Genomic DNA, 19355 nt, shown 5'->3' with positions numbered 1-19355 from the left:
ATTGCTACAAATAAAATACCACAAAATCTAATCCCTTAAGCCTTAAATTTTAGAATTTCATCATCTCCTTAAATATTGCTATATCTGGTATCTTACTTTGGATCAGCAGTCTGAATCAGGTAAACACTCTTCTCCCTCACCGACTCCATTATCTCTACGCTTGTCTCACGATTAGCCATTTCCTTCACTTCAGCACGGCCTACAGGTGTCTCTAACCGGCTGCAAGCGTAATATGGAAAGCATAGAGTTCATGGCCAAAATCTAACACAAAAACAAAAGATAAAATCTGGTTTTCAAGGCTAAACTTTAAGGACTGGAAAAGGAAATTATTATTCACTAGACATTTAAACTCATTACAGTACAGTACTGTATTAAAAATACAACATGATACGCATAGCATAATTGCAATCTTTTAAGCTTCAATATTACTAATATAAGTTTAGCCTTGAGATCCTTGGGTATCTGCATGTTAAAAAAAATGATAGGTAGATAATGATTGCATGAGAAAAGAAAAAGATGATTGGCAGACACTTCTATGGGATGTGCCAAGCATTTAATAAAAGAAAAATTAAATCCAAACACATACAACTAATTTGAAGCCTTACATCACACTAAATTAGCATGAGGTATTAATCTTTGTATGTTACAATATACAGCAAAGGGGAAAATCCTACAAGGCATAGCATTTCAAACAAGGATTTTCACACAAAATATGTGCTTGAAAATTTTAACTTAATTCAAATTTTTTGGCTATGTGAACAAAGAAGACAAAATCTTTCCAACCAAATATTTTGGGGAGATCTTAAAATAAGAAATACTTTGTCTAATGGCAAAACTAACAGATCATGAAGTGTGTGAGGAAGAAGTACAGTAGGTAAAACGCTCTCAACCAATGGTAAGAGAAAGAAAATAAAGGCTAGAAAAAATCTTTAAGACTCTAGATGAGCATACTTATCCTGATACTAATCATAGTATCATATCAAACTCATATGTTGGGAAAATACCAGACTTTAATATCATTCAGCTACTGGAGAAAACATGTAACACTCTCCGAGTACTGATTATTTAATGCATCTTAAATCATTTCTCCGCTTTAAAAATTGAAAACACTCAACTTTCTCAAAATTTTAGCAATCCTGTTGCTGATGAAATTCATATTTAAATGGGGATTGAAATTCTAAGGCATTATTCTATTTTCATAACTAAATGTAAATGATTGGAGATTAGGAGACCCATTTAAAAGATTTACTTTTAGTGCCTATTCAGTTTCCACTTATTAGATTTTTCTTTACAACTGTACTTTATATCCAATCTATTTTTGTATTTGTAGATCAAGAACATGATTTTTTTTTTACCATCAAATTAAATTTGCATAATTTTCCCATTATTGCATATCTACAACAACCAAACTCTACAGGCCCCCTCATAAAACCATTCAAAAACTCTCCTGAATGTGACTTGGAGAACAGACAATGGATTACTACAGTAATAGGAAATGTTTACTATTAGGAATACTGGATGATGGAAGAGTATACTGTACATAAAAATGTATACTGTACATAAAAATCAAGGGTTATTCAATGTAAAAACTCCTGTAAAACACTGATGACCAGTGAGAAACAGTTAACAAATACAAAAGAAGTTCACAGCATTAAAAAAATCCAAATCCTTAAACTGACATTCTGAGGAGACTCAAAATGCAAAACAGAACTGAAATGAACTAGTTTGAATAGATCAAAACCATTTAGAGAGGATACATATCCAATATTGCCCTGAAAACCTGCTTTGATTAATCAAATATTTTCATACAAACCTGTTAGTGATATACAGCACTGTGTACATAAATTAATATCACAAAAGTTCCCATGATTACCAGATTCATGTATGCTAAGCAGAAGGATTTATGTGCATGAACATGTGGCATACTCTGGTATGCCTCAATCTTCTGGCATATTAAATGGCACAAAAACAGAAATTTAATAAGAAAAAAAAATAAATCCTATTCTAACATGATGTTCATATTGCTTATCTCTCTAAGCTTGGCTTATATCAACATTTACCCCCGATGGTAAAGATTTCCTGTTAACAAAGAATACATATAACATTAATGATAAACAATCGATCTTTTAAAAATATAAAAAATTAAGAGACTAAACTTGAAGGGTCGCATAATAAGCGAGATCGCTTGTACGTTGAGTATTGTATATACAATAATATAGAACAATGCTCTTTCACATATGGATGACTTATATGGCTCTAGGAATAAACAAATATCAATTAACAATTCACCATAGGGTGGGTAACTTGAACTTTCCCTAGTTCAGCCTGCCTTAAAGTCTTAGGACATGATCATGGTTTGATGTGTTTGCTGACCTAATGTTTTTATAAATGTTTCTTTATCCTTTGAACTTGCCAGTTAATAAATATGATATCCATATATATTCTAGTCAATAAAAATGTTAAAGCCAAGTGTGTACATTGGTTGAATGTTACAGACCCCACCTGAAAGTTAACTGTCATTGTATGGTATTGCAAGAGCCCAGATCTCTAAACTCCTGGAGACCTTATATACAAAAACCAAGAAATGAGACTGTGCAATGAAATATAAAACAAATACGGTACTTTCGCTTTACTCAAGTGGAAAATGCTTCCATATATATCTTTTTAATTTTGAGACTAAGTGATTGATTTTGAATTATCAGATTCTAGTTTGTACAAGACGGATTAATATTAATATAAGAATGGGAAAAATAGTTTAGGATGCTCCATATTCCCTTCCAAAATCAGAAATTCTTTTCACTCAAAGCTGAGCGATAGCCTTTCGCTCCCTTGACTTAGAGGAGATTCTCTCAGAGAAGGTAGTTGATTGTCTGCAATTAGTTAAATAGAAGCTCTGACCAAAGAAGTACCCCCTTCTACAACATCAATTACAGAAGATTGCCCACCTTGTCTGGTAATAATACTATTGCTAATAATAATAATAATAAGACAATAATAATAATAATGAAACAATAATAACGATAATAATAATAATAATAATAATAATAATAAGGAACATAATCCAAAGTATTATCATTATTAAAGGAATGGAAATTTACCAGTACTATGAGTTAAATTGAACTCCTACAGAGTCATCTAAAATAAATACTGACAATATTATTGTGGAGCTTTGATAAGTAGATACGACATCTGGTGTAAAATCATATTCAATGCGGGAATTGAAAAATAAATTAGTCGGCTTCACCTATAAGATGCAAAGGGGATATTTTTTTATCGTATTCTTTTCTCTTTGAAAAATGCTTTTTATAAGCTATAAAATACTACACCTTTCTTTTCATGCTAACTGTATATAAGGCAGTGAGATTTGTGGGGCTGGGAGATCCGTACAGTACTTGATATATGATTACTGTAATGGGTTTGTATGAAAACTTGAATGACATTACTACTTTGTTTGTTTCATCATATAAGGTGTGACTAAATTGTTATTTAAGTACAAAGCCAAAATAATGAATGCCCAAATCTCAGCATATACAGTAATGTACCTGTATGATCCAAGTGCTTTTTTCATGAATAAAGTCTATGGTAAAAATTCCCGCCGAATGCATATTATTGGTGGACAAGTACAAATGAGACTTGCATGAAATCATTCATGTCATGTTCATGTGAATTTTAACCAATTGGAGAACTTGATATTTTACCGAAAATGTTCATGGAAGAAGATTTTCCCTCCAAGCAGTAACACCCTCTTCATCCTCCTTCTCCTCCTCCTCTCTTGTCTCTCTCACTCCAGCCATGACTCTTCTCAAAGGTAGTGCGAGTTATAATTTGTCAGTACATTTCTATTCTTTATTGTGAATTATCAGTTTGTATACTTTCCTGAAGTCAGTGATTATAATTACTTCTTTGAGTAACATTGCAAACATTTGAAAATGACTGTACATATGTATTTATGGATGTGTGGAATGCATCAAATGAATTTTCTTTATTTCTTATGGGAAAATTTGTTTTGGCTAAAGAGCATTTTGTGTTGTGAGCTCGCTCCCGTAACATATCTAACTGGAAAAACGTACATACTAATGTATTTACATATAGGAGCCTGTGCATCAATCACTGTCTCCAGGAAAGTTTGAGTTTACATAAAACAAAAAAAAATTACAAATACATATAAATTTACCATCTCCATTAAAGGTTTTAAGTCTCCACATCCTATGGAGCCTATCCTTTCTAAAAAACTCGCCAATAAAGATATCAATGGGTGAATAGCATCAGAGCAAGGATACATTTGAATTATAAAAATCAATGTACAGTTATCACTAAAATGTTCACCATTAACTTAACTTATATAGATAGTTACAATCAAATTTTGCAAAGGCAGACAAAAATTACAAAAAAATGTGTTCCCATAATACTATACTAAACTGATCTTCAGCAATCAGCAAGCTATTCAACTATCTATTCCCACATCGCTTGCTTTAATAAGAACAATATACTCAAATGGGAAACAAATATTATATATCGTACATACTGTTGAATCTAAAGAACAGCCTAATCAGAAACTGTTTTTACATTTTTGTAAGCATGCTAAAGACTCACTACAAAAGAAAAAAAAAAAGATATCTCAAATGCTTTGGATAAAATTTCAGAGTTTACAAACACCAAAATGGAGGCATATATTAGTAAAACAGTATATATTGATTTTCACACTCAAAATCTTTCTGCAACTGAAAAGAAAACTTACCTTTCCTCTGAAATAGTTGATAGATCTGAAAAATTTCTGAAAACATAATGCTCCAATTGTGGTAACATACATACCAATAATTACTTAAACCAATGTCATCATCGTGATAAATAACTGCTGAATTTTGTCTATTAAAATACATAAAAATCTGTATTCCCAGTGATTCCCATTTCCATTCTGAAGAGGAAGAATTGAACGAATAACAAACATTGCTTGATCAAGAGTTAAATAATGATACAGCAACCTTATCAATCAGGCTTCTTATGTACAGTCCTTCCTTGGTGTTTATTTTCATAGTTATATTTCCTGTCTGAACTTCTTTCGTGAAAGAAATATGAATATAGATGGTTACAAAATATGCTACCAGCATACTTGTGTTTTCTTTATGATTAAATCTAACCAAAAGTATGTGGCTCTAGTTAACTTATCTAGGCCTAAAAAGCCCAAAAAAAGGAAGTACAGTATGAACTGGACATACCTAATCAAAATATTCCACTTGTTTAATACAATCTGCATTAGTATGTATATCACACAATTTAAACTAATAACTAAATACCAGATGAACCATTATAGATGTCTTGGTATTTTGCATAAAATATTCCACTTTAGTAAAGTACAAATTATATTCACCTACATACCAGCTGCATTACTTTCTGATATAATCTTTGTGAACTGGAAGTGAATACATCTATGGAAACTAAAGTAATTTCAGACTAACGGTAGTTAATAATCATAATTTTTCATCACCCAAGATGCTTAGTTATAAAATGTATACAAATTAACTGCTTTTCTGTCCTTCTGGTGACAATAAAAAAAAAGCACATGAACATGGGCAAAATCAAGAAACATAATTAAGCGATAAAATAAACCACTATTATGTGCCCAACTTCAAGAACATAATAATGAGATCTCCTCGTTAAAACTTCAAGAGCGATATTGTGCTAATTAAGTGGGAAACACAATTAATTCTACATTTAATTACGTTATTTCTTTGGACCACCTTTCCATAAACAACTAAGAGTGTGTGTGTTTACTGAATTAAGACATTAGCTGTCTCATCATTACCATCTGACATCAATTGATATATGTGCAGTCTATGGACCATGAGGCAGAGATTACAAATTTTTAATACAAATGGAGCAAGCTTTGCAAATTCTGCCCTAAGACCATTGCCTCTGGCTACAGATTGAAAAGTAGAATTTCATATACAAAAAGTGAGTACCCAAATTTCCAGTATTCTTCGAAGATCACTATACTTCCTGAAAAAAAGTCAGTGTAGAGTATCTCTTTTGATACATCAACTGTTTCTGTTTTTTAGGATATGTACTTGTTTTTTTTTCAGTATACAGTATGGGGTATATTATTGATGAATCCTTTCAATCTCCTGAGGGTTAAAAACTAGAAGTTCAAGTTTGATAATTAACATATATGAAGAAAACCCCCACCTCACTAGATTTGAACATGAGATAGTAACAGCAATAGTTCAGTGTTATTTCCCCCAAAATGTACTATCACAATCAATAGATATATTTATGTATGTTCAAAAGTACACATTACCATACAGTATGTCAGTTTCATCAAGATGAAGTATGGATAAATTTTCCTTAAATTAACCCTTTAACCCCCAGGCTATTTGGAAATTTCCGACCCTTAACCCCCAGAGGGTTATTTTTTTCCCAGCACATTTTGCAGTATATTTTCTTTAAATTGCTCTAACAGCCTTAATTTTTGTCATAGAGAGGTCGGGTTGGTCTCATTCTCTTGGAAAATGCCTGAATTTTCTCAAAAATCTATCAAAAATATGAAAAAAAAAATTTTATAGCATTTTTTTGCGAGGACATACCGGTACGTCCATGGGGGTAAAAGGATGGCTTTTGTGAAACGTACCAGTACGTCCTTTGGGGGTAAAAGGGTTAAAATACTTCTATTTATAAAATTTGGCATTATGCCCCAGAGCTAGGTCACAGGAGGCCATTCATTACCAAAAATAAATAGATCCATGCCTAGTAAAGTATTGTAATAAGTATTTTGGGGGAGCTCTTTTGGATGAAATAGCATGTGGAATATGTTATTTTCATTAGTAAAATAAATTTTTGAATATACTTACCCGATGATCATGTAGCTGTCAACTCCGTTGCCCGACAGAAATCTACGGTCGGGATACGCCAGCGATCGCTATACAGGTGGGGGTGTACTCACCAGCGCCATCTGTGGTCAGGTACTCCAGTACTTCTTGTCAACAAGACCTCAATTTTCTCCTCGGTCCACTGGTTCTCTATGGGGAGGAAGGGCGGGTCCTTTAAATCATGATCATCGGGTAAGTATATTCAAAAATTTATTTTACTAATGAAAATAACATTTTTCAATATTAATCTTACCCGATGATCATGTAGCTGATTCACACCCAGGGTGGTGGGTGGAGACCAGTATACATGTTAACAAAGAAGCTAAGTATCCCGTATTTCATTTTTATTAGTTATTCAAAATAACAATATAAAATAAATAAGTACCTGGTAAGGAAGTCGACTTGAACCATTACTCTGCCTTTAATAAGTACGTCTTCCTTACTGAGCGTAGCGGTCCTCTTAGGATGCTGAACGACTCTTAGGTGCTGAAGTATAAAGGGCTGCAACCCATACTAAAGGACCTCATCACAACCTCTAACCTAGGCGCTTCTCAAGAAAGAATTGACCACCCGCCAAATCAACCAGGATGCGGAAGGCTTCTTAGCCGACCGTACAACCCAAAAACAACGATAAAAGCAATCAAGAGAAAGGTTAAAAAGGTTATGGGATTATGGGAATGTAGTGGCTGAGCCCTCACCTACTACTGCACTCGCTGCTACGAATGGTCCCAGGGTGTAGCAGTTCTCGTAAAGAGACTGGACATCTTTGAGATAGAATGATGCGAACACTGACTTGCTTCTCCAATAGGTTGCATCCATAACACTCTGCAGAGAACGGTTCTGTTTGAAGGCCACTGAAGTAGCCACAGCTCTCACTTCATGTGTCCTTACCTTCAGTAAAGCAAGGTCTTCTTCCTTCATATGAGAATGAGCTTCTCTAATCAGAAGCCTGATGTAGTAAGAAACTGCGTTCTTAGACATTGGTAGCGAAGGCTTCTTAACAGCACACCATAAGGCTTCTGATTGTCCTCGTAAGGGTTTTGACCTTTTCAGATAGTACCTAAGAGCTCTGACTGGGCAAAGTACTCTCTCCAGCTCGTTACCCACCAAGTTGGATAGGCTAGGGATCTCGAACGATTTAGGCCAAGGACGTGAAGGAAGCTCGTTTTTAGCCAAAAAACCGAGCTGCAAGGAACATGTAGCCGTTTCAGATGTGAAACCTATGTTCCTGCTGAAGGCGTGGATCTCACTTACTCTCTTAGCTGTTGCTAGGCATACTAGGAAAAGAGTTTTTAATGTGAGGTCCTTGAAAGAGGCTGATTGGAGCGGTTCAAATCTAGATGACATCAGGAACCTTAGGACCACGTCTAGATTCCAGCCTGGAGTGGACAACCGACGTTCCTTAGAGGTCTCAAAAGATCTAAGGATGTCCTGCAGATCTTTGTTGGAGGAAAGATCCAAGCCTCTGTGGCGGAAAACCTCTGCCAACATACTTCTGTAACCCTTGATCGTAGGAGCTGATAGGGATCTAACGTTCCTTAGATGTAACAGGAAGTCAGCAATCTGGGTTACAGTGGTACTGGTTGAGGAAACTGCATTGGCCTTGCACCAGCTTCTGAAGACTTCCCATTTAGATTGATAGACTCTGAGAGTGGATGTCCTCCTAGCTCTAGCAATCGCTCTGGCTGCCTCCTTCGAAAAGCCTCTAGCTCTTGAGAGTCTTTCGATAGTCTGAAGGCAGTCAGACGAAGAGCGTGGAGGCTTGGGTGTACCTTCTTTACGTGAGGTTGACGCAGAAGGTCCACTCTTAGAGGGAGAGTCCTGGGAACGTCGACCAGCCATTGCAGTACCTCGGTGAACCATTCTCTCGCGGGCCAGAGGGGAGCAACCAACGTCAGCCGTGTCCCTTTGTGAGAGGCGAATTTCTGAAGTACCCTGTTGACAATCTTGAACGGCGGGAATGCATACAGGTCGAGATGGGACCAATCCAGCAGAAAGGCATCCACGTGAACTGCTGCCGGGTCTGGAATCGGAGAACAATACAATGGGAGCCTCTTGGTCATCGAGGTAGCGAACAGATCTATGGTTGGCTGACCCCACAGGGACCAAAGTCTGCTGCAAACATTCTTGTGAAGGGTCCACTCTGTGGGGATGACCTGACCCTTCCGGCTGAGGCGATCTGCCATGACATTCATATCGCCCTGAATGAACCTCGTTACCAGCGTGAGCCTTCGATCTTTTGACCAAATGAGGAGGTCCCTTGCGATCTCGAACAACTTCCTCGAATGAGTCCCCCCCTGCTTGGAGATGTAAGCCAAGGCTGTGGTGTTGTCGGAGTTCACCTCCACCACCTTGTTTAGCTGGAGGGACTTGAAGTTCATTAAGGCCAGATGAACCGCCAACAACTCCTTGCAATTGATGTGAAGTGTCCTTTGCTCCTGATTCCATGTTCCCGAGCATTCCTGTCCGTCCAATGTCGCACCCCAGCCCGAGTCTGATGCGTCCGAGAAGAGATGGTGGTCGGGGGTCTGAACAGCTAACGAAAGACCTTCCTTGAGAAGAATGCTGTTCTTCCACCACGTTAGAGTAGACCTCATCTCTTCGGAAACAGGAATTGAGACCGTCTCTAGCGTCATGTCCTTGATCCAGTGAGCAGCCAGATGATACTGAAGGGGGCGGAGGTGGAGTCTCCCTAACTCGATGAACAGGGCCAGCGATGAAAGTGTCCCTGTTAGACTCATCCACTGCCTTACTGAGCATCGGTTCCTTCTCAGCATGCTCAGGATGCACTCTAGGGCTTGGTTGATCCTTGGGGCCGACGGAAAAGCCCGAAAAGCTCGACTCTGAATCTCCATACCCAGGTAAACAATGGTCTGGGATGGGACGAGCTGGGACTTCTCTAAATTGACCAGGAGGCCCAGTTCCTTGGTCAGTTCCATAGTCCATCTGAGATTCTCCAGACAGCGACGACTTGTGGGAGCTCTTAAAAGCCAGTCGTCTAAATAGAGGGAGGCTCTGATGTCTGCCAAGTGAAGGAATTTCGCAATATTCCTCATCAGTCGCGTAAACACAAGAGGTGCCGTGCTTAGGCCAAAGCACAGGGCTTGGAACTGGTACACAACCTTTCCATAGACGAATCTCAGGAAAGGTTGGGAGTCTGGATGGATGGGGACGTGAAAGTATGCGTCTTTCAGGTCTAACGAGACCATCCAGTCCTCCTGCCTGACCGCTGCTAGGACCGACTTCGTCGTCTCCATCGTGAACGTCTGCTTGGTGACATAAGCATTGAGCGCACTGACGTCCAGCACCGGTCTCCAACCTCCTGTCTTCTTGGCTACCAGGAAGAGACGGTTGTAAAAGCCCGGGGATTGATGGTCCCGGACTATGACCACTGCCTCCTTTTGTAGCAAGAGCGACACCTCTTGTTGCAACGCTAGCCTCTTGTCCTTCTCCTTGTAGTTGGGAGAGAGGTTGATGGGAGATGTAGCTAGAGGGGGATTGCGGCAGAATGGATTCTGTATCCCTCCCTCAGCCACTTCACAGACTGAGCGTCTGCACCTCTGCTCTCCCAAGCTTGCCAGAAGGTCTTGAGTCTGGCTCCTACAGCTGTCTGGAGAGGAAGGCAGTCAAAACTTGCCTCTTGTGGACTTGGAACCCTTCTTGGACTTGCCACGGTGACTGTCTGCACGGGTACCTCCTCTGCTGGAGGTTCTGCCACGAAAGGGCGGGATGAACCTGGAAGCAGGTGTATCAACTGCTAGAGGGCGGTAAGGTTTAGTCACGGAAGGTAAGGTCTTAGCCTTACGTGCAGAAGAAGCCATGAGGTCATGCGTATCCTTCTGGAGAAGAGAGGCAGCCATCCCCTTAATTAACTCCTCCGGAAACAGACACTTGGAAAGAGGAGCAAACAGTAACTCTGACCTCTGGCAAGGGGTGATACCAGCAGATAAGAAGGAGCACAGATGTTCTCTTTTCTTGAGGACCCCTGATACATAAGAAGCCGCAAGCTCGCCAGACCCATCCCGTATTGCCTTGTCCATGCTGGACATGATCAGCATGGCTGAGTCCTTGTCAGAAGGGGCAGTCTTCCTGCTTAAGGCTCCCAGACACCAATCGAGGAAGTTGAATATCTCGAAGGCACGAAAGACTCCCTTTAACATGTGATCAAGATCTGAAGAGGACCAGCAGATCTTCGAACGTCTCATAGCCAACCTGCGGGGAGAGTCAACCAGACTTGAGAAGTCGGCCTGGGCAGAGGCAGGAACCCCCAAGCCAGGTTCCTCTCCCGTGGCATACCAGACGCCCGACTTAGAAGCCAGCTTGGGAGGAGGAAACACAAAAGAGGTCCTTCCCAGTTGCTTCTTGGACTGCAACCAATCCCCCATAACCCTCAAAGCTCTCCTTGATGATCTGGCGAGAACAAGCTTGGTGAAAGCAGGCGCAGTAGACTGCATGCCCAGAGCAAACTCGGAAGGAGGAGAACGAGGGGTTGCAGACACAAAGTGTTCAGGGTACAACTCTCTGAACAAAGCAAGGACTTTGCGGAAGTCTAAGGAGGGTGGCGAAGACTTGTGTCCTTCAACATCAGAATGAGGATCATCTAGATGAGCAGCTTCATCCTCAGAAACCTCCTCACCCGACAGTTGAGTTGTAAGAGGCAAAGGCAGAGCAGCAAGCTGAACGGCTGAATCCTGCAGAACGGGTGCATGCGTACCTGCGGATCCATCATCATGCCTCTGCTGGACAGACTGTGAGCTGGCAACAACAAAAGCAGAGGGCCGGTGTGAGGGAGGGTCTGCGGTGGGCTGAGGAGCATGCGGTGTGGTATGCAGAGCATGCTGTAAGGCATGCGGCTCATGCTGCATGGGATGCGGCTCATGCTGCATGGGATGCGGCTCATGCTGCATGGTATGCGGCTCATGCTGCATGGCATGCGGCTCATGCTGCATGGGATGAGGCTCATGCTGCATGGTATGAGGCTCATGCTGCATGGAATGCGGCTCATGTTGCATGGTATGCGGAGCATGCTGTAAGGTCTGCAGAGCATGCTGCATGGGCTGAGGAGAATGCCGCATAGTGCTGGAACCCGGCAACTCCCGATGCGGCAGCTCACGCATGTAAGCAGAGGGTGCAGCACGAACATGCGTCTGGCAGTGAGGACTGCGCAACGGTGGAGGAGCTCTCACAGGAGGAGGGGTGTTAACCTTCTCTGCCTGATACTCCTGCATAAAAGCCGCAAGCTGAGACTGCATAGTCTGCAGCATGGACCACTTAGGGTCTACTGTGGTTGGAGCAGAGGCCTGTTGAGGGACCACTCTACCTCTCTTGGGAGGTGTGCAGTCATCAGATGACTGCGGCGAGTCCGAACTGACGCAGTGGCTACACCTGGGCCGTTGGACTAGCTCGGAAGGGACCTTACGTTTGAGCGGTCGTGAGACCTTTGTCCACCGTTTCCTCCTGGAAACCTCTTCCACAGACGAGGAATGTAAGGGCTCATTCGTCTGGGAGTGGAAGGGACGATCCTTAGCAGATACGTCCGCAACCACTGAGGATACATCTGTGCGCCGATCAAGGCCTGCCGAACCCTTTGGTCCTTCGACATTGCTTCTCCCCTGGGCTTGGGAGCTTGCAAGAGGTCCCGGACTGGGAGGACGACTGGCACGCACAGATGTATCCTCATGCGCAACACTGACACTGACACTATGCACAGCACTAGCACTAACACTTCCCACTGCACTCTTCGCTTTCAGCTCTCTGACATCTGCCAAGAGCTGATTGCGGTCACTAACCAACGACTCCACCTTATCACCGAGAGCCTGAATGGCACGCAACATAACAGCCATTGCAGGCTGAGCACTCGTAGCAGGTTCGGGGGTCACCACCACAGGGGAAGGAAAAGGTTGAGGGGCATGGGGAGAGGAAATATCCAAAGAGCGAGAAGAACTCCTCCTATCTCTCTCCTTCTCTAACCTACGAGTATATCTGAGGAATTCATTAAAATCGAATTCCGAAAGCCCAGCACATTCCCCACATCGATCTTCCAATTGACAGGATTTTCCCCTACAATTGGAACATACGGTGTGAGGATCAACAGAGGCCTTCGGAAGACGCCTATTACAAGTCCTAACACTACATCGCCTGTATTTAGGAACTTGGGAATGGTCAGACATCTTGAATTTTAGAATTAGTCAAAGGGGGAATTCCAAAGTAAAGCAAAGATCGTTAACCAATGAATCAAATTAATACCAAAAGCTTGCTAAGCTAAGGCTAAAGCTTCCTGTACAGCGAAGGCTAAATTTCAGAGCAAATACTTCACCAAATCGTGAACAAAAGACTCCAAAATCAACAGCGTATCCATGTAGGTCTTGCCGGTGGCACGACAGAGGAAAAATTGAGGTCTTGTTGACAAGAAGTACTGGAGTACCTGACCACAGATGGCGCTGGTGAGTACACCCCCACCTGTATAGCGATCGCTGGCGTATCCCGACCGTAGATTTCTGTCGGGCAACGGAGTTGACAGCTACATGATCATCGGGTAAGATTAATATTGAAAAATACTAGTTTCAAGACAATTTAAATATTTACCTGATCGGTCCTAACACTTTTTTAAATATCCAGAGTAAAACTTTCTCTAATAGTGATGATCAAAACTGGTGTCTCGCTTTTAATGCAAAGCTAAGACTGAAGTTGAGGGATAATTGCATTTGTGCAAGCAGGAGAAATCCTCCTCTAGTTCATAACAATAAATAGTATATTTCTTGAATAAGATATAAATTCTCTCTCATTTAATTTCCCTTTCACAATGTTAAATTCTTGAACTGGTTTACCTATGAAAGTTTAAGTTACACCAAAATAAAACTGAGATTATTTAAATGGCATTTAACTAATGAGTAATTTGTACTCTTAGGTTCTTATGAAAATAATAAGACTCCACATGCCCTGTTAGCTATCACTTTATACCACTCAACTCCAATAAGGATGGAAATCTTGAGTTTCATAAGCACAGTACAGAGACAAGTACTGGTCAGTAGTACAGTATGTGATTACTTGAGCTGTAAATCTGGTATTTTAGTTCAATTGGCTACACTATACAGTATAGCAAAGTAACAATGTTCATAAAGTTGTAGGTTCTCATACTGTATATCCATCAAATGTTTTAACTTTGTTAGTTATTGAGATAAAAAATGTGAATCCCACTACCCTTCATCTTACATTCATAAAAAATTTAAAAGTACTGAAATATGTATAATGTGGAAGTGCTCAGGGATACATGCTATATTCTTGTGAAAATGAAAAATAAAAACTTTACATGCTCCTTTAAGACATTACCCTGCAAAACTTGATAAAAACAAATAGCACTGCTACAAATTCTATTTAGCAACTAATCTAACATTCCATGACTCATGTCATAATTAAATGCCTAATATAAAAAACAGCAAAACTCATATACTGCCAGCACCATTCATACCCTTATACGCTCCACTTGTTTCTAAGATACCTTACAACTCACTTAGTACCAGTCTGGAGAATAAATACATCTCGGCCCCTTACGGAGTCACCAATTTCCACCATGGTTTCACGATTGCTCTTGTGATATACAGTAACGTTGCCCATGGGTTTTCCCAGTCGACTGCCCATCGTATAGGAAGCCAATACAAAAAGAAAAATATAGAATACCTTGAGATATAACCAAATGTTTAACCATATTCTGGAGAAGAGAATGGCATGAAATCTCGATCATGTCAGGAAAAGGTTAACTACACAATATCACAATAGGGGCTTGTAAATTTCTTATCATAAATGAGCAAATAAAGTCCAATTTTTACAGATAATAAAACCAATAAGCAGGCACTGGTTTTAAATGAGCTCAGGCTTGGCCTAGTTTAATTTGAAAGTAAGAATAAAATCTTGAGATTTACCAAAGCAAAAAATTACCATTCAAGTGCAGTACTGCCTAGAAATTTCCTACAGAATTTCTACCAATAAACCTCAAGCAATTTAAAACATTACGAAGAACAAGTCATAGATTACCATAGACAGACCTTAGCATTTACATATTTAATATTCGCAAATATGATCATTCATGGTTGATTGATTGATTGATTTAAAGTTTTCAGGCATCCTGATTTCCATAATGCAATATTCAAGTATAGTATTTATTCACAATCAAATAACACCAAATACATAATGGGACTTAATTTAAAAGACAACAAAACCTTTACAGTATTACATAAGGGTCATATAATGAGTAATGTCAAACCTTACCATTCCCCTATTTTATCATTTGCAGGAAGTCCCTGGAATTCCATAAAGCAATATAAAGTGAATAAAAAAAACTCATTATAGTATTAGACAAAAGCATGAAAATTCACTTATACTGTACATCAGTAGAGAATCAGTCTCAACTTCCTTTCCCTTGATATGTAACAGAGTATGGTGAGCAGTATTTAGTTTTATGTAAATCGATGCTTTTATGTCCTCTCTCTTGAGTTGCACTCACACTTATAAAATTGTGAATGCACCTCATGAAAATGCAAAAAAATGGCATATAGTTATATAAGACCCAAATCAGCACAGCCTACTTAGTTATACAACACTAGGAAGATAGCTGACACTGATAGTGTAATGTAATTGAACTTTCAAGCAGTTGTATAACAATGGAACTTTGTTCTATCTATTTGGTGTTACTGTATATACCAATTAATGCATTCCTGTATATGGTGTTATAAAACTATGAATACTATCAATATTGTCTTTTTTCTCAAGGCTGATATAGCCTACACAAGTATTTTCTAGTTACATAAGGAAATAAGAGGGTAAGGAAGTATCATTGAGTGCATCAATCATTTTTGGTTTTCCACCATTTTCCCATGAATGGTAAGGTCTGACTGTATGATGTGCTATATTTGCTTTTAAATAACTTAATCTTTTAATGTCTTTTAAGTTAAGGTGCATTCACAGTAATTGAAAAGAAAAAAATAACTAAATTATATAAGACTTAATAAAGCCCAGTTGATACTGATCCTGATGTAAATGAATTTTCATGCCCTTGTCTAATAATATTTTTTTTATTCTATATTTGGTATAACTGAATACCTTCACGTACTGTATTTGGGGGTTATATAACTATGAATATTATTACTTTTATCTTTTCATCAGAGACTGAATTACACAGGGTTTTTTTATAGTCATAGTGCCTGAAAGGTGCATCAATTATTTGCAGTTTCACAAAATTTGGTGGTGTCTGTTATCTATTGTATGAAAATGTTAAGGTCTGACTGCATGTAAAAAGTACACTATACACAAAAATGACAAGATCTGTGTTCAAAAGCTAAAGTAATTATTCTACTGGTAAACACAACACATAACTAAATAGGGCCGTTACAACATCCATAAAAGTTCAGTACCTACACCAAAAAAATTTTCATGACTACTGCATTTTACCTAACAGTTCAGTGATTCCTCAGATATTGAGCAAAATTCATTCCCAAATTATCTTCATCCACCAAATTTTCCCCTTAAAATTAATGAAAATAGTAAAAAATAGGTTCCCCAATAAAGGGTGCTCCTACTGTGCAACATTTTACACAAAGTATCCCATATTAAAATACAATAACAATATAGCATAACAAAACATTAGAATAAATTAATATGGAATAAAAGTACAGGGAACTTCACTGCACCTTTAATAAGGTGAGTGGAGGAAAGCTTGAGTGAAAGATGGAGAAGAGGGGGGAGGTCTTAGTGTTGTGTTGCTTGAAGGAGAGTGGTCCCTCCTCCATAAAAACTGGGTAACTGCCTTTCGGGGTTCTTTTCTGTGAAAGGCTAAAATAGGGAATTCAATGCTACATAAATACCAAAGAAATACTGTTTCCCATGCTCTAGGGCCTGTGTATCAAGATGCAAAGCATAGAATCCTAAAGTTATTATTGATTAAAAGGGGATATAAAATCTTAATACTGGGAAGAGTAAACAGCTAAAGTCCGTCCATGTTTCAAGAAGCTGAGACATAACGTCTAACAACGTTGTATGATTCAAAAGTCATAACATACACTTACTTAATCGTTGGCATATTTGACCACAATTTAAATCCGATTTATTTAACATTATCTAAAACAAAAATAGTGACAACCAAGACTTGAATTCCTGTTATCTTAATCTTATTCAAAAATTCCTCACTTAATGATGTTAATTCTACCTGTTCAAGCAAGGACTGTTTCTGCCTTTGTTATATGTTGTTTCTGAAATGACTTGGTGCATTATCATTATACAAATCCCATGCTCTTCTAGCTAATGCCTTATAGGAACTTTATTTTACAACAAAATTGTGAAACTACTCATTTTGCCATCATTTCCTTTATCCCTGAACAAGAGACATGATCACTTCCCTACTCCTTCTATGAAGACATGTCCTCTTTTGCCATTGAGTATGACTAAACAAAAGCCACATAAACACATAAAAGAAATTAAAAAAGGATACCGGAATGTTTTGTGGGTCTGAACTGGGCAAAAGCTATGTGTAAACTGGCTCAGTTTCTGTTGTCTTAGTCTATACAGGTTCTTTCAAAATGTTCAATATCTGGGGAAATAAATGTTAAAAAATTTTGTTCGATCAACAAGTTGTTAGAGTTCAGGGGCATTTGATCTCTCAGGTTTTACTGTACATATAGTACTTGTATATGCTTTAATTTCCATGTTTTTCAGATACGAAGGTCGCCAGACTCGTGTCTGCAGAAAAGAATACTTCACACAGCGCAGGTGCTCTTGCTCCCTCTAAATAAGTATGCATTCACAGCTCCCTTTTATGGGAACCCTAGGTAAAATAAGCAAGGTCATGGGGATAAGAGAAGGACACTCCCTATATGATTACGAATTTTGAACGGAAACACTCATCTTATTATAAAATTACAATCCCTTTCATCACAACCCCAATACTTATATAGTGCATATACCTAAAATGACAAATTCAGAGATGTTTTTTATTTTTCCTAAATATACTGTACAAACCTTTAGCTATCTATTAGGGCTATTACTTTCGGCAAAGCTAAAAGTACTAGCCATTAAAATTTAGCGAGGGTTAACTACCCATCCCGCTAGTTAGCGGGGAGGTGGGGGGGTTTAGCTCCCTACCCCTCTCACTCTTACACCTGTGATTGAGCTCACTTTGCTTGGAGGAAGGACTTCAAGGGGGATAGGGTTGGCAGGTAAGTTTGTATAAGTTTGTAAATACAAATTATCTCTGAATTAGTCATTTGTTCCGTAACTGGAATACAAACCTACGCTATGTGTTAAGGGTGACTCAGCCATCAGGAGGGTGGACGTCCCTGCCAAACTGGCTTTTTGGCTACCCGGGTGCTCCTCATTTTGAATTGGTAGGTACCAAAAATAAGGAGTCCCTACAACTCGCTAAACCTTGCTACGCAATGTCTGCGGCCTAAACAAGCTGTGTGTTGAGAAAAACTATGTGACTGTCAACGTAAAAGGTTTTCCGAGGCCTAGGAGAAAAAACTGTTGGACCAAGAATTTCCCGATACCACCTCGCTAGGGTATGGGGACGCAACAGTATTGACACAATACTAGGTAAACAAGGGAGCATGGTTTACCCACAGTGGTTGAGGTTAGCTTGTGCAGAGAACCCAGGCTGTTGCTTGCCCCTCGAGAGGGGAGGATGAAGAAAAGAAGAAGAGCCAGTCATTCCTTTTCAGTTACACACACTAAAGCCGGGTAACAGTGCCCTCAACCTTCTACAACTTGTCCAATAAGGAGCTTGAGGTACAGTATTCAACCAGCTGTTGTGCAGCCACCACAGGACCGATGGAGATCGTATAGAGTTCCTGTGGGTCACGGTAACGTCTTGCAGGTAATGGGTTGCGAAAGTCGCCTGGCGCATTCACATCCTTGTTTGTAGAACCTGCATCACAGAGTAATTTGCTTTGAAGGCCAGGGGCGTAGCTATGCCCCTAACATCGTGGGTCAACATGTTGGAGGAGATCTGGATTCACAGCGTAATTGATGACTCTGTGAATCCAGCGGAGATGGTGTTTTGGTGATTCTCCTCTTGTCTCTCCCGGTGCTGATGACAAGCGAAGGCACCCGGGTGGGCTGTTGCTGCTCTCTTAAGATAAGAGTCTCCAACCTCTCCCTGGGTACAGTAACACAGATGATCCGGATCATCAGTTACAGAGAGAAGACTCGTTGTCCGGAAGGGGTCGAATCTAGGATCCGTTACCTCTGGAGACTGCGTCTTGGCAACAAACTCAGGAACGAAACTGAACGCTGCCTCTCCTCCTCTCCTTGAATGGGCGATGTCGAATGAGAAACCAAGAAGTTCATTGACCTGTTTGGCCACAGTCAAAGCAAGTAGGAACACTGTCTTCTAAGCCAGGTGAAGATCTATTGCCTAGTGTAGTGGTTCGTAGGGAGGTCTCCTTAGAGACCGGAGAACTTGAACCATGTTCTGAGAGGGTCTCAATTCCAAATGAGGAAATGCAA

At 39.7% G+C, this 19355-nt stretch overlaps 1 protein-coding gene across 7 annotated transcripts in view; it reads right to left on the bottom strand.

Annotated features, from left to right (window-relative positions):
• LOC137618196 (phosphoribosyl pyrophosphate synthase-associated protein 1) overlaps window positions 1-19355 on the bottom strand; it is a 143221-nt gene that overhangs the window by 94666 nt on the left and 29200 nt on the right. For 3 of the 7 annotated variants that reach the window (XM_068348281.1, XM_068348282.1, XM_068348280.1), the window contains exon 3: window positions 97-219. The exons of 2 other annotated variants lie outside the window; for them this stretch is intronic. In XM_068348281.1, coding sequence (XP_068204382.1) covers window positions 97-219 — 123 coding nt within the window. Of the gene's footprint in view, window positions 1-96; window positions 220-14373; window positions 14494-19355 lie in introns of all 7 variants that reach the window. 2 more of the 7 variants (XM_068348284.1, XM_068348283.1) reach the window with 1 other exon arrangement.

The sequence above is a fragment of the Palaemon carinicauda genome, chromosome 24 (genome assembly GCF_036898095.1).
Source record: "Palaemon carinicauda isolate YSFRI2023 chromosome 24, ASM3689809v2, whole genome shotgun sequence".
Classification (NCBI taxonomy): Eukaryota; Metazoa; Arthropoda; class Malacostraca; order Decapoda; family Palaemonidae; genus Palaemon; species Palaemon carinicauda.
Note: the sequence above shows the minus strand (reverse complement) of the source record. Positions and strands in the feature narration are given on the sequence as shown.